The 15,553-nt window shown below is 34.5% G+C and overlaps 3 protein-coding genes across 3 annotated transcripts; 2 read left to right on the plus strand and 1 right to left on the minus strand.

The window, feature by feature from the left end:
* Window positions 1–1,252: 1,252 nt before the first annotated feature.
* Window positions 1,253–3,340, minus strand: LOC104756817 (serine/threonine-protein phosphatase PP2A-5 catalytic subunit). The gene is made up of 6 exons (XM_010479466.3): window positions 2,772–3,340; window positions 2,400–2,514; window positions 2,129–2,237; window positions 1,957–2,034; window positions 1,669–1,860; window positions 1,253–1,573 (listed from the first exon to the last, which is right to left on the minus strand). Exons 1-6 carry the CDS (start codon window positions 3,022–3,024, stop codon window positions 1,400–1,402), a joined length of 921 nt encoding a protein of 306 aa, XP_010477768.1. The 5' UTR covers window positions 3,025–3,340; the 3' UTR covers window positions 1,253–1,399.
* A 2,301-nt stretch (window positions 3,341–5,641) lies between these two features.
* Window positions 5,642–9,532, plus strand: LOC104756818 (uncharacterized). The gene is made up of 15 exons (XM_010479467.2): window positions 5,642–5,941; window positions 6,494–6,613; window positions 6,835–6,987; window positions 7,121–7,219; window positions 7,359–7,460; window positions 7,556–7,699; window positions 7,796–7,890; window positions 7,986–8,115; window positions 8,215–8,319; window positions 8,405–8,511; window positions 8,598–8,649; window positions 8,739–8,828; window positions 8,927–9,011; window positions 9,102–9,166; window positions 9,269–9,532. The coding sequence occupies exons 1-15, from the start codon at window positions 5,882–5,884 to the stop codon at window positions 9,362–9,364; spliced, it is 1,503 nt and encodes a 500-aa protein (XP_010477769.2). The 5' UTR covers window positions 5,642–5,881; the 3' UTR covers window positions 9,365–9,532.
* Window positions 9,533–10,852: 1,320 nt separating this feature from the next.
* On the plus strand, window positions 10,853–15,102 carry LOC104756819 (uncharacterized). Its single transcript, XM_010479468.3, has 4 exons — window positions 10,853–11,828; window positions 13,662–14,303; window positions 14,410–14,696; window positions 14,789–15,102. The coding sequence occupies exons 1-3, from the start codon at window positions 11,205–11,207 to the stop codon at window positions 14,692–14,694; spliced, it is 1,551 nt and encodes a 516-aa protein (XP_010477770.2). The 5' UTR covers window positions 10,853–11,204; the 3' UTR covers window positions 14,695–14,696; window positions 14,789–15,102.
* Window positions 15,103–15,553: the final 451 nt, after the last annotated feature.

The following is a 15,553-nucleotide window of genomic DNA, read 5'->3' on the forward strand; positions in this document are numbered from 1 at the left end:
GATTTTTGGTAAGAATGATATAACCCATGATTTGTGATCTGTGTAGCATGTGCTAAAAAGGTATTTTTGGGTGCTTTACCTATACTTGAATTTTTCAATATATAATAATACGAAGCGTAACTTATAACATTATGGGTCCGAATTTTTATACACATACAGTAGAGATCATTGTTAGATTCAGCTTAGTTAATGATCTTTTAGATACTTTTAAGGGGAATTAGAAATGAAGTCATTTAGACAAAGTTGATTAGTTTTACTTTGAGATGAAAGTTAGGCTTTGAAGTTTCAAAACCAAGAAAGAAACAGTTGACCAAAAAAAAATTTGGCAGCTCATTTGTCAATAGTTTCAATATAATTAGTGAATATGATCAAAGTCAGAAGAGAACATTAAACTTACAAGCTAGGTAATGTAAAAACTATGAACTAAAAATAATTAACTAATTTTAAAAAGTTGACAATGTTTAACGTAAAACTATATATGAGCTAAAATAAAATAATCAACCAAAACGTAAAACTTGACCAAAAAAAAAAAGACTATATATTTTGTTTTTTTTTTTTTGACAGATTATAATGATAACTCGTAGAGTTTTTCATTTCCAAAAAAGGACTATCAATGAACTGCCAAACGAAATTGAGAAATAATTTACACTATTTTGAAGGTAGCACAAATTCCGTGAACCGTCCCATATTGCGAACTAGTCAGATAAGTGCTTACAACATGTTCGAGGAGCATATGGAGCCAAATTATACATGTCCAATCATGTTTTTGCATTCCTTGTTGCCTTGTTGGGGTTTAAGTTTTGTTTCGGTTTAGTTCAGTTAATTTTCTTTTTAAGAATATTAAACTAAGTTTTTGAATATAATTAATTTTATTTGATAATTAATACTAGTAGTATTCAACTTGTAACTTTGTGACTCGGAATGTGATGATTATCCAATAACTCACAAGTAAATGTCATTGTCGTCTTCACTAGATTAGTACTGCCATCATTGTCATCAGAGAGATAGAAATACATTGAGAGGCTGCGACAAAGGGATCATGAGGACTTTGAAACCATCTTAAGCCTAAAAGCAAAATGTTCTTTTTTTTTTTGTTGTTAAAATAAGCAAAATGTTGTCACGAAGAGAAGCATTGAAAGCATAGACGATCAGATCAAGGAAAATGACCTTCTCTGTCTCTCACGGCACAAGTCTTGTTACTAAACTCAGACACCTCTTTGAACCCCAAATATGATTTGAGACACGGTCAAGATGATGAATACTTCTTTGAATTCTAACTAAAACTGACAAACACTAAAGCAAAAGGAAAAAAATGGAACCCACCACAGATGACTTGAAAAGTAGTCTGAACCAAGAATATAAATAAACACAACTGGTGTGGCATTGTATTCACAAAAATTTACAAAAAATAATCAGGGGTCTTGCGAGTCGTTTCTGGTTCGACTTGACGTGGTGGCGGATCAAACTGAAGGAAGTTCTGCTCCATGTTCTCTCCTATCTCTAGAATTGCAGCCATGTTCCCACATCGGTAACAATAGTTAGGAGCACTAAACACAGTCACAACGTTTTTCTCCTGAAGAAACCAAAACAAGATGTCAGTAGACTGATTGGAGAGAAGAGTTCACCACGCCACGCTATAATAATTTTTGGTATTTGCTTGTTCTTTACCTGACACCAATTGTATCCTTCCATGACAAGCTGGTGAGCGCGGGATATAAGAGTTAGTCCGTTGGTGTGGTTAAACTGAGTGGCGATATCTTGTCCAAATGTGTATCCAGCTCCACGAGGAGATATACCCCAACCGCAACGATCATCTGGATCAGACCATAAGAGGTCACACATTGGACCTTCGTGTGGAACCTATAAAGTTCTCAACAATTAGAAAGACATTGCTTAAATCCAGAGTCACTAAAGTAATATGTTGCTTGTCTGGTGAACAAGGAAATTAGAAGTTACCTCCTGAATGCGGTCTAATGCTCGGATGTTGTCCAGCGTGTCTAAAGAAGGCGAAAGCCCACCATGTAAACAAAAAATCTACAAAATGACAAAAAGTGTTGCAGCCAAGTCAAAAAAGAGCCATAAATAGCAGATAGAAACCATATAATGAGGTGGTACTCATGGGGTATACCTGACTCTCAACGAGAGCAGTAAGAGGAAGGTAATCAAAAAGGTCTGTAAATGACTTCCAGACATTTGCATTACCATACTTCCTCAAACATTCATCATAAAACCCATACCTAAAAGGGTAAGCAAAAGAAGTAATCAGCAACCTTAACCCTTGAGTAAGCTTCAGAAAACAAAAACCCATATATGCAAATCATATCAACTGGATTAGCATGAATTTGAAACATACTACACTTGTACTCAAATTAGAAGAAAAAAAAAAGAGAAATGCTTACACTTGAGTAATCTGACGGCTTTCATGATTCCCTCTCAAGATTGTAATCCTATCTCTATACCGAACTTTTAAAGCTACCAAAAGCGTTACTGTCTCCACAGAATAGTACCCACGATCTGTGCACATTTATAACAACAACAACACAACTATGTCAATTCTATACTTAAGATCATTTCCTCTAAAGAAAACACACAGTAAAGCTCTCAAATGCAAATCTATCAACAACCCAATATAGATTCTACAGAAAGAATCAAACTTTGAAGTTGTAAACACAAGGTGTGACCATTCCATCCAAAGCTAACAACCTCAAAATGCAGAAAGAACAAAAGTTTTAAAAATTTGAAATCAGAAACAAATGAAATAAAGAACGAACCTACATAATCGCCCATGAAGAGATAATTAGTATCAGGAGCAGAACCACCAATACGAAAAAGCTCAATAAGATCGTAAAATTGACCATGGATATCACCGCAGATAGTAACCGGACATTTCACCGGTTGAACATTATATTCCTCCACAAGAATCGCTCTGGCTTGGTCGCACAAAGTCTTCACCTCCGTCTCCGTCAGCTGCTTACATTCCATTAACTGATCGATCTGACGGTCAACATCTCCGGTCGCCGGCATCTTTTAACAACGACGATGCTCTCTCCCCTCCTCTTCGTATCTGGATTCGAATCTATCTATCTACCATTTACTCAAAAAAGCTTCACACTTTTGTTTTCTCCAATTCGAGATTGAAAAAAGTAAGAAACTTTCACATGGACGAGGTCCACGGATGGATGACAAAATCACTTTTGTGAAAAAAAGATCGATTTTTTTTCAATTTTGTTTTGTTCTTTTTGTTTTTTTTTTTTTTTAAGTTTGATCATAATTACTCCCTCCAGCTTCCGGCAGCCGTGCCGGGTCAAACTCCATTGAGAAATGACACGTGGCTATCGTCTCTTGATCAAAATTGCTGTAACTTTACTTTAGTCGGCCAGCACTTAGGACCATGTAATGGGCCTATCCAGCCCAATATAATAGTAAGCCTTCTCAATAGACTATGCAAAGTGATGAGGTACATGAGCTTTGGCTTATTATGCAGCATATTGGGACGGAGCAGGTTACTTCTTTCCCCCTAACTATATATATATGATTCAGTTGCATACTTGCATGTATTAGACAATGTCTATAGTAGTCTAAAAAATTCAAGCTCAAGAAGCATCACTAAAACAAAACTTCATCACTACCCAATTCATCTTCATGCCATTTGTTCGTCTTTGCAATTATGGAATGGAGGAGCCTAAGTAAAGATTAGATATAAATAAGTAGATTCATTCCTAATCTCTTTACTAATATTATATGATTTCGAAATGAACAGTCAGCAATAGTTATATATAAAACACTTTCCTGCATAACCACATTGAGATCCGCGGCTATACTAGAATTAAGGTCGTCGATCATGTCGTCTACACGGTGACGTCCCCTTGAAGAAGCAAGTTACCATTTAAGATCTTCTTGAACCGAAGAAAACTTAGCTGCGAATTAAAGTATTATGATAATAATGAAACTTAGAATGATTAAACTTAGAGATTTAAGGAATTGACTAAACTTAGAAATTTGGAAATCAATAAAATTGTCACTATCTTGTCGTTTATCCATTTTTTTTCTACACAAAGAATAACGCATAAATCCGACGCAGCAGTCAGTAGAGTGAGATAAGATTGAGGTTTGAGGAGACCTGACAATCCCATGATAAGCTAATTAGAAAGATATTATATTTTTTCTTCTTATTTTGTTTGAAGGTGTAGAAAGAGGATAATAATAGCCAAACATGCATGTACTTCTTCAATAAAGATAAGGAGACGTGACTTTTAAAACCCTCAAGATCTTTTGTTATTTTGGCCACAATATTAGGTTAACTGTATATCTGACGTTACATTGCTATCCGTAAGCCTTAGAAGAAATTTGGTATCAAACACGCTTTTTAAAAAAGAAAAGTATATATAGAGTATAAAAGAGATAAAATAATTTCATTGTAATTAGTTGATAAAGTAAAAATTTATATTGCATGGAAACGAAAACGGATACGCGGAAATGAAACGTTTCGGAAACGGGAAACGGGTTTTTTCAAAAATTAAGTAATGAAAACGTGTAGGAAACGTGTATATATATATATATATATATATAAAAATATATAGATATATATATAGAGATATAATAAATCCCGAAACATAAAAACCATATTAAAAAACTATAAAACAACACAAATTCAAAACATAAATATTAAATAGTTTAATTAAAAGTAAAACTGTAAAAAAAATAAACGTTCAAAATCAAATTTTTTGACTAGCAGCGCCATATATTTAGGGATTTTAACTTTTAAGCTACTAATTTTATTATATATTTTTATCATTATATGTATCATAAATTCTTATATTTTTAATTTATTTATTTATTAAATTTTGAAATAATAAAAAAGAGTTTTCGTCATGTTTCCAAAACGGAAACTCCGTTTCCATCGTGTTTCCAAACAGAGATTATTAGGAATCGTGTTTCTGTGACTTGTTTCCGAGTTTCCATGAGTTTCCGTTTCTGAAATGTTTCGGAAACGGGAAACACACCTCAAAATAAGTTTCCATGCAACATAGGTAAAAATTTCTTTTTAAAATTATCATCAAAACTTCAAAGAATAAGAGAGGTTAGTTTTTTAAAATTACCAAAAAAAATAAAAAGGTTGGCAGCGACTAACTTCTTGTCGAATGCTACATACAGTATAAATTAAAGGAAATAGATCGGATGTTCACCTCGATAAATTGAATCTTCTCCTAGTTTGAACTTTGAATAAATAAGTCTATTTACCCTGAATTATCTTATAAAAGATGTGGTGTGAAAGGAAGATGGGGAAAAAACAAGAAACTAAATAAAAAATGATAAAATACTATTGGAACTCATTTTCTGAAACCAAATTAAACTTAGCAACTATGTTAATGTTACAAGAGTAATATGATTATATTTAATGTTACAAAAAGAAAATAAAATAAAAACTGAAAAGATAATAGAAATTAGAAAATAAATGAAATGAACAATTCTCTGTTTCTAAAGGGATTGGAACTCCAGTTAACATTTTCATATGATGTGCTGGGGATGGGGTTGCTTTGTTTGGAGAGTTTGGATAGTGTCAAGGTTTTGTTTTGCAAGTAATTGTTAATTATTTTATTTGTAAAAGTATATGTAGGATTTGACCAACACATGTGAGTCCAGATATATATTCCTACGTTATTTGTGATATAAAAAAGTCTTATATCAAAATAAAAACTTAGGAAATTTCTAAAGAAATGTTGAATTTAGTTCCTTCGAATATCCCATGAACCTATTACCTATATATATACCACCTTCCTCTCTGTCCCATTCTATGTTAATAAGAACGATACTCAACGAAATCCTCATCTAAAGTTTCTGTCAAATCCATATTTTGGTTATCTTCCCGATCGACTGATCAATGAAGGCTTCATGTTGTGTTAGCGTTACTCAGGACGTGTCCATGTCTTTCAAATATATGGTACGTGATCTTTCTTCTTCGGTTACGAGATAGATACTAATGTAATTATGCTCATGTTTTTTGCCTATTTCATTTGCCTTCTCGTTTATTTCTTTAAATCCTTCGGCTATACGAAACTATAATAGATGCATGCATATGACAAAAATGCAATTTGTATATGGCTAAGTATCTTTATTTTCACGGTTAGCTTATTTATTATTAGAGTGTGTGTTATGAGGCAAAAAGCTATTGTCCTTTCTCTTTTTTTTTGTCATCTAGTAATCTTCTGGTTTAGGCTAAAGTACCTTTTACATTTTGCGATTAATCTTTGGTCCCATGCTAATATAATTTGGTTTTAAGTATAATTAAAATTTAAAAACCACATCTAAATTTAAACCAAGCTAATCTATAAAATGAATCTAAGTTTATTACAGAAATTCAAATAATTATATAATTGATTGATTAAAACTTGAAAGTCAAAACCAAAATTACATCATTCTGTTCTGTATTAATTAGCCTCACTCGCAAACTCTGTTTTCGTATCTCTTTTTTTTTTTTTTTTATTGTACACAGAGAGAAGACGAGAGTCAAAATCATGAAAGAGGAAAAGGAAGCAGATTTGTTAACTGGGGTTATGAGGTCAACACCTCTTCAGATGATTGCATCGCTGCCATTAACTCCTATTGTCACCAGGTTCGTTACATTAGAGACTTAGAGTTGTCTTTGTGTTACAGCTGATTCTATGGGGATGGGATTAATTCTGTGTCGATTTGAGGCTTTCCAATTACAGTTGTTTTGCTTAAAGATGATAATTTCAGGCTTCAAGTAGTGTTTCTTTTTCTTTTTCTGGCTCGTGATGCACAAAGTTATGATTTTTATGTTTCATGGTGACATTGTTCCTCGTCTGATGTAAGGTTCTTGGCTATGGAAGAGAGAGGGAAGTGATTCTAGAAGCGCCCTTGTATGATAAAGGTTGTGTTTTGGGAAACATTTTGGCTGCGCATTACCTTATCTCTTCTGACTTTGCTAGGGCCAAATCCTATGTTCGAGCTGCAGAATCCCATCTTGTAAGCTCTCTCTACCTTTGATTTTCTCTTTTATTCGTGTCTATGAAATCTTACTAAGTGAATTAATGATGTCTATAATCTGTGATACTTGATGAGTTTAGTGTCATTAAGCTGTGAAATTCATTTGTTTTAGGGGGAAGCCACGCCATATGAGAAGGCAGTTTTCAAGGCTATTGATTACTTCTTCTCTGAGAATATGGACGACGATGTGGCGTTGGAGTTACACTTTAAGGTTAGGATATGTTTCTTTGGCTTCTTGTTCTTTTAGTAGTTCTTCTCGCTCTTCTTATATTAGGATGGATTAGCTTTATATATCTTTCCAGCTTTCCTTTGTAGTAGCACAAACTCTCATAGCTCTTTATGTTTTGCAGCTCTTGAAAAAGTTTCCTAAAGATTTGCTTTCTTGGAAGAGAGTAGAGATTTTGTGTTTCTACATGGGTAGACCCGATCTCTCTTTGCCTCTGTTTGAAAAGGTACTTCAAAATGTTGATCAAATTGATAAAAGCCACATAATTAATAGTTATATCGCTTTCGTTGATCTATCTCACTGACCTTGCAAACTTGGCAGATTCTACCAGAGAATCGAGAACAAGATTATGTTTACGGTATGCTTGCATTCCCCTTAATGGAGCTTGGACAGTTGGCAAAAGCTGAGAAAGCTGCTAGGAAAGGCTATGAGATCAACAAAAACGACTCTTGGGCTCATCACTGTGTGAGTTTCGGATGTCTTATCATTCCCATCTTTTGTTGTTCCTTGGTGATATTTCCTCTTATTATATGCAATCTTTTGTTTGTACTTTTGGGGCAGTTGTGTCATGTTCTTCAAACTGAATGCCGTTTCAAGGAAGCAGTAGAGTTCATGGAAGGATGCTCGGCTTCATGGGATTCTTGCTCTTCCTTAAGGTTACAGCAGTTTCAAACAAAGTGTTAACCTCTTCTGATCATCTCTGGATTCACCTATTAATGAAAACCAACACTCTGTAACATTTTACCTGAAGGTTTTCGCATAATTGGTGGCATGTAGCTGTTTGTTACTTGGAAGGAGGGTCTCACATAAGTAAGGTGCAAGAAATATACGATCATCAGATGTGTAAAGAGCTAGAGAAAGACGATGCTGTTGCTACAGATGTAACTCCCTAATCATTTTTATTTTCCCACTTTTTAAAATGAAAAGTTGAACTTGCATTAGCAATCTGATGTCTTATACTTTGTACTACTAAATTTCAGGTTTATAAGGATGCTCTCGGTTTGTTGTTGCGCTTGGACACACGCGATAAACTAGATGAGTTTTTAGATAGACTGAAGATCCTGGCAAACTGTTTGACTGATCAAGTAAGTAATGCACTTTATTGCCTTGCGTTCTCATATACATTAATTTGTCTTTTTTAAAAACGACTTATGGAACTTTGATGTTCAGGCGATGTGGTATCAAGAGTGGCTTTTTGATATCACGACAATTTGGGCATTGAGTAAAGTTGGATACACTTCACAAGCATATGTATTGCTCGAAGGCCTCAAGTCCCGGTCAGTACCACATTCTCTTTTGTTGCTTTTTATAAAACTTTTGTCTCTTGACTTATCATCAGACTTCCTCTAATTCTATCTAACAGAACATCTGATATGAGCGAGAAGAAACAGCAGCTGATGCAGAAAGCGATTGTGGTCTGTTCTTTTTTATCTTTCAGAGTTATTTATCATAGCTTCATATCATTCTTTTGTTTATATATTAACATCAAATCGTTTCAAATCAGCTTGCTGAAGCTGTTTATGAATATGGTAAAGGCAACTACAAAGAAGCTCTAGAACTGCTTGGTCCAGACTTTGACGCTGCTAACTACAAGGTAGTGCATATTCTTGAATCAATAAGACTATAAGGTGATACAGAATCTTGCATCAATTAGAAAACACTGAAAAAAACACACTCGTCTCCTTTCAATAGGTGATTGGAGCATCGGGTTTACAGATCGATGTTTTCAATGAAATATGGTACAAATTGCTGTTACTCACCGGTCAATCATCCATTGGTACACTCCCAAAAACACTATTATTTGCCAGCTTTGATTTTCTTATTCTTTACTCAGCTAACTCTGCGTTTTAAACAACCTGATTCACAGCGGTTGAAGTACTGGAAAAGAGGGTAAAGCAGAGAGACGGTGCTCCGTTCTTGTGGCGTTTGCTGGTATACTTCAAGTCCTTTATATGACCAGAATTGTTGATTCATGATACATATCTATCTACGTGTCTTACAGTTTATGAAACGTGGACGTTTTATTTATGGCAGGAGAAGAGTTACGGCATGGAAGGCAAGGCTGAAGAAGCTGCAAGTGCAGGTGAGAAAGCGAAGGCGTTGGAATTGTCACATTTCAACTTTGCTTGATCACCAAAACAGCATTGGTCTTGTTATGTTTTAGACATCATGCTTTTGCGCTTTCGTTGTTGAATAAGTCTAAATCGTTTTATGGTCAACGTAAAAGTTGACCTTGTGACAATATTCTATGTAAATTTGCGGTTTGACCAATAATAATAATTATATTAAATTTGTAAATTTACATTCTATTGACTTTTATATACAAAATATAAACATTAAACAAAAACCATTGAAAATATATATATATTATGAAAAAAAAAGACTTGAAGCAAAATAATATGAGAAACCTACCAGAAGACATTAATTAATGGATCTCGAAGGCTAGACTTGGAGTTTGAAATGTCGTTCAGTTGCGACATGGAACCATGTCTACACATTAATCCAACGTAGCCTATTTCATCAAATAACTAAAAAAAAATATGGTGATAAGAAATTTTATTTATCAATAACAATTTACACTATACATACAAGTAGTTCTATTTTTTTTTTATTAAAAAATATATCACAATGTGAATCTTTAAATTTTAAATCGACAGAATTTTGTGTAACAAATTCTAAAAATATTGAAGAGCTTCCATGGATAAGGTGATTTTTCTCTCCAACATATCTTACAAAATTAAGCAAATGACGTCTATTATTTTGTACTTTCATATATAAAAAAACTAGTTTTTTAGGACTTGTATGCATCACCTACCTACAAGTTGTAAAACTTCCATGAATAAGGTAAGCTTGATCATTAACTAATGATTAATTTTCTCTCCAGTATATCTTATCAAATACTATACACTAACAATTTTCTGTAGTTTAATAACAAAATGGTGTTAAAAGACTTGTAGTTACATATGCATCACCTAAAAAATACATTGAAAATTCATGAGTTCCAGAAAACAAACCATATATTTTGGTGTGGGAGGGACAAAATGAAGACTGTTTCTCTCATAGAGTCATAGCCCTCAGCCCTGCGTCGGCCACATAAGCCAACGATTGGATTAAAAAATAATTAAAATCTCAACTATGATGACATGTTGACAAAAAACAAAAGGAGAATCCAACTCTTGATATTAATACTTTTCGCTGATCCAGAAAGATATGAGATACACGTATAGAACAAGATAATATGTGTATCTATCTATGATCTATGTATACAACTATTTTAGAAAATGGACGAATCGAAGAAAATATTCTTTACATTCTTCCTCATGACTTTTCTTTGTTTTATGGAAAATATATATATATATATATTTCTTCATTATAAAGCCCACGCGCACTACATTTTGACCTCTTCCTAATATAAATATATATGAACATTCACGAAGCTGTGGAGCTACGTTTGACATTGTTTAACCAGCGGAACTTATCGTTCATGTCATGGTCTTGAAACTTGATGTAATATTAACCGATAAAGAACCAACATTGAACCACGACGTTAGACTTTATCTTACAAAAGTCTTCACAGTCTTCACGCATATGACGCGCGTGAAGTAGAAAATGTTCAACAAGTTACGTAGATGGAGAGAACGAACCTTCCCAAGTACTTAGAAAATATTTACATTTCTTTAGTATTTGATCATTCCTTCCAACTTTCACACATTGTTAAATATTTGATCATTTGGTCATTTTCTTCATTTGATTTGTGAAGTTTCTAAATAACTTCATCCTGCATAATCCATCCGAATATTAACTTACAAAGTTGCCTTTTAGCCAGGCTTTGTTTATCTTTTAATCATTTAAACTATATAACCAACCAAAACAATAACTCATCTTTCTCCTTCATTCACAAAAACAATAACTTCTCTCTGTTCTTCTTCTCTTGTCTCTCTTCTTTCAAACCTCAAGAACCAAAAACAAAATGGAGTTGTTCACGAAAGGTAACAACGTTAAGTTACGAAGCCACCTAGATAAGTTTCTAGTAGCCGACGATGACCAAGAAACCATCCGTCAAAGCCGTAAAGGAGATACACGGGGAGCCGTTTGGACGGTGGAGCCAGTCGTCGATAAACCTAATCTGATAAGGCTAAGGAGCAGCCACGGTACGTACTTAACGGCGAGTAATAAACCGTTGCTGTTAGGTATGACCGGTGAGAAGGTGACTCAGACGGCGTCGTTTAACAAGCTGATGGATTGGCAAACGCAGTGGGAACCGGAGAGAGATGGGTTTCAGGTGAAGCTCAAGTCGTGGTGCGGCAAGTGGATGAGGGCTAACGGTGGAACGCCACCGTGGAGAAACTCTGTTACTCACGACGAGCCTCATACGTCGAAGACCAAGAACTGGTTGATTTGGGATGTTATAAACGTTGATGTTTCTGATCTTGAAACCATGTCTGATGGAGATGATGAGAGTTCTGTTTCTTCTCCGGTTTCTGAATTCGGGTCAGAACCCGGGTCACCCGTTTCTGTCGGATCTAAGAAGAGTAGTATTAGCCGGTTCGCTTCTCTTGGTTTACCTATGTCTCCGAGATGGTCCACAAAACCGGTAAGTTTGACTAAGTCTTTAATAGTATCAAAATTTAATTTACAATGTTGTGTGCATTGATTGGTTTTTTTTCTTAATTGAGGCTACCAATAGAAAAGTAGTATTGTTCGATGAACTTAGACAATTTTGTATATGTAAAATTTTAGTTGGCATTATTAACTTGGAAAAGAAAAAGGTTGGGATTACCCGTATTAGTATCTAAGATGTAAGAAACATATCATTCTTTTCTCCACTAACATAGTATAATGCTCCTCACAAGCATACATCTATTCACCAACCTAATAGCACCAACATATATAATACTTGTTTTTATTGTATAGTTTAAAATTGATCTTTGGTTTATTGAGAACAAATTCTTGTTTTATAGTATACTATAGTTGAAAATATGACACTATAAACCCAACTAAATTAACTTCAATGATTTCAAGAATTAAGTGACAGTAAATTTTCGTACAACACGTCCTAAAGGCTAATTAAAATTACATTTTTTTCTTCCTCAACAAGAAAAGGTTATACCTAATGGCTTAATATAAATAGTTTGGTGCCACATAGCATGAGTAAGACAAGTGGATCAAAAAGTAAGGTAGAAATGTTGGTGTTAGTTATGATTTAGTGATGGAGCATGGGTCCATGAGAGCAAATAAGGAGAGTCCCACACTCATGAATTTCCTCCTCTCTTGGTCTTTCTTGCGGGAAATGGTTATACAGTTGTTCTCTAAATATTCGTTCAAATCTTCTTTTTCAATCCATTCTTTTATGGCATAGGGACACTATAACATTTTGGGGGATTAAGGGCCATATAACTCACCTTTACATTTTATTGTCATACCACGTAATGCTTATAATCTTAGTGGAGATCTGTATTACAAATAGTTTACGTTCACATAGGAACTCAAGTTTAGAAGTAGAAACAAATTGAGAGAATACAATACTTGATTTTGATCTATCCTAAAAGAAAATGCATAACTACATACGTTATGAGAAGTTAAGAGAATTAGAAAAGGGGAAAAAATGATAAGTAAGATGATACTTTAATTGAAAAATTTGTTACATATCTCTATCAAAATTTATTTGTGTCAAATAAACTATTATACTTATCAAATGTATATCTAAGTATCACACCTTTTAGAAATAATTCAAATGAATCTTTAATATTCGACATTGACTCCTAGTGGTACCACAGTGTAGTATTAGTAAAATGTTTATATTTCGTATAGAGAATCTGAATCAAACATTATGAATGATTGGAGGTTTTTTTTTTTTCAAACAGCCTTTGTAATGTGTTTATATATTAAACGATTTAATTGATTGAGAATAGAACACAATTAAACGCCATTTTTGTTTTCTTCTTCTCAAATTTAACACCAATTCTAAAAGTTATAAAGCATGCATTTGGAATTCTTTTTGTAATCTTAGAAAATACAAACGTTAATTACAATCTAATTCTGTTTTGGTCTTAAAATTCTACAAGTATTAACATTTTGCAACTAGTGTATTGGGATTCTCACAATTAACTTTTCAAAGGATTTTGATTGGAAGTATAGCAAAGTTACAAAATCCTAAACACGTGAACTACGCGTTTAAAAAAAACTCTTAACACAATAAAATGCAAATCATATAATGCCTACGTGGATAATTAAAATACGCGTTAAGTTAACTCTGACTTTTCTTACATCCACGAGCAATAGTCTCGTGTTCATGTTCCGCGTAACCCGTCAAAAAAACCCAATTTAGACCAGTCGAGTCACAGAAACACACACATATAAAAAGTACAAACAAGACAGAACCTTCATCTCTCACATACTCACTTTCATTTGCTATATATTTTTACAGAAGACAACGAGTAGCTTCAACCAAAAGGAAACAGTACCAACAGTCTCAGCGATGGAGTTTTTCCAGAAAGCAAAAGCTGTTCGTATGCGCAACAGTCACAACAAGTACCTAACAGCAGACGACGACGAAGAAACCGTTACTCAAAACCGCAACGGATCAACCAAAAACGCTCGTTGGACCGTCGAGCCGGTTCGCGACTCGCACCACGTCATACGTCTCAAAAGCTGTTACGGCAAATACTTGACCGCTTCTAACGAGCGGTTCTTGCTCGGAGCTACGGGTAAGAAAGTGATCCAGCTGAAACTGAGCCGGCTCGATTCGTCTGTTGAGTGGGAGCCTGTTAGGGAAGGATCACCTAAGATTAAACTTAGGACTAGATCCGGTAACTATCTCAGAGCTAATGGTGGTCTTCCTCCGTGGAGGAACTCGGTGACTCATGATAATCCTCATTTGTCGGCTACTCAGGATTCGATCTCTTGGGAGGTTGATGTTGTTGAGATCTTGATTGATTCTGAATCCAAGAACGAGTCTCCTAAGAAGACGATGACGCCACCTCCGCCGCATCGGAGACCGTCGAGTTCGCCGTTGTCGGTTTCTCATTCTAGGACTTCGTCTTCTCTTTCAGACAGATCCGATTCAGATGTGAGTGTTTAAAATTTACTAAAACACCCTTTAAGTTTGTTTAAATTACTGAATCGTACCATTTTTATTTTCCGGTTATTGAAATTTTTTGATTTATTTTGGCCAGTCGGTTGAGTCTCCGCCTAAATCTGAGGGGCGAACCATTTACTACCATATCGCCGACGAAGAAGGACACGTGGAGGATGAAACAACCGTTGGATATGCTTTCACGTTTAAAGGAAACAGTGTGGCGGAGCTGACTCAGACGTTGAGAGAAGAAACGTGTTTAGAGGACGCTGTGGTGTGCACTCGCAGTCCTTTAAACGGCAAGCTGTTTCCTCTTCGTTTGCAGCTTCCTCCTAACAATGGAACTTTGCATGTCGTTTTATTTCCCTCCAGCGCTAGCCTCTAGACGTGAGTTTTTTTTCTTTTTTTCTTCTCTCTATTTTTACTATCTTTAGATGCGTTAACTTATATGATCTTGCTTGTTTGTTAAATTTTACCAGTTGCACAAACCAAAATAATTGAGCTATGAGATTGGGTGGTTCTTGTTTGGTGAAGCATATGATATGAACCTTATAAGAAGATAGTATAAGAGTTGGTAGTTGGTACAAGACTCGTGGCCACGGAGGTAAAAAAGGCGTCGCACTTCATCAGCAGCGTTTGACATTAAAATTAGTATAGTAAGAGTTCTTGATTATATATATATAAGCTAGTAAGGAGTTATATAATTCTTTTTGGGGAACATAATGCAAGTTGTTTGTCTTTGTAAATAAGCGATGATTTCTTGGTAAACGAACATTTTGATTTTGAGGGTTTATTTGCGTGAGCATGGATTCGCCATAAACAAATACTGTAATATCATTATATTAGCTAGCAAATGGGAAAATTGGAAATGAATTGCATGTCTTAAAAAATAATATATAGTACCAATTTAGTGACCAGTTTCTGTGATAGTAAAATCTTGTAAATACTTTGTTGTCGCGGATGTTAAGGGGTTTGAAACTCTCTTAAGGTTTAAATATCCATTAAACTATCATAATTACACATAAGATAATCCATCAAGCATAGGAAGACCCTAACAGCAAGTCATAGAAGATATAATGAATCCAGAATAACATTCAAAAGAGGAATAATTCATAATATAGATAGATATATACCACATACGATTAGAGTTTTTTTTTTCAATTTGATTACAAGTATATTTATGGATTTTTTTGTGATTATAGAAGGATCTAGAATATACAAAAGAGGAATATTTCCTAGTATCC

The sequence above is a fragment of the Camelina sativa genome, chromosome 17, assembly GCF_030686135.1.
Source record: "Camelina sativa cultivar CO46 ecotype springtype chromosome 17, ASM3068613v1".
In the NCBI taxonomy this organism is placed as follows: domain Eukaryota; kingdom Viridiplantae; phylum Streptophyta; class Magnoliopsida; order Brassicales; family Brassicaceae; genus Camelina; species Camelina sativa.

Coding starts and splice junctions, on each gene's coding strand:
- LOC104756817 (XM_010479466.3), bottom strand. CDS start 3,024: ATGCCGGCGACCGGAGATGTTGACCGTCAGATCGATCAGTTAATGGAA. Junction 2,515..2,771: donor CTTCATGGGCGATTATGTAG/GTTCGTTCTTTA, acceptor AAATGTGCACAG/ATCGTGGGTACTATTCTGTG. Junction 2,035..2,128: donor CTGCTCTCGTTGAGAGTCAG/GTATACCCCATG, acceptor GTCATTTTGTAG/ATTTTTTGTTTACATGGTGG.
- LOC104756818 (XM_010479467.2), top strand. CDS start 5,882: ATGAAGGCTTCATGTTGTGTTAGCGTTACTCAGGACGTGTCCATGTCT. Junction 7,700..7,795: donor ACTCTTGGGCTCATCACTGT/GTGAGTTTCGGA, acceptor CTTTTGGGGCAG/TTGTGTCATGTTCTTCAAAC. Junction 7,891..7,985: donor GATTCTTGCTCTTCCTTAAG/GTTACAGCAGTT, acceptor TTTTACCTGAAG/GTTTTCGCATAATTGGTGGC.
- LOC104756819 (XM_010479468.3), top strand. CDS start 11,205: ATGGAGTTGTTCACGAAAGGTAACAACGTTAAGTTACGAAGCCACCTA. Junction 11,829..13,661: donor CGAGATGGTCCACAAAACCG/GTAAGTTTGACT, acceptor ATATTTTTACAG/AAGACAACGAGTAGCTTCAA. Junction 14,304..14,409: donor CAGACAGATCCGATTCAGAT/GTGAGTGTTTAA, acceptor TATTTTGGCCAG/TCGGTTGAGTCTCCGCCTAA.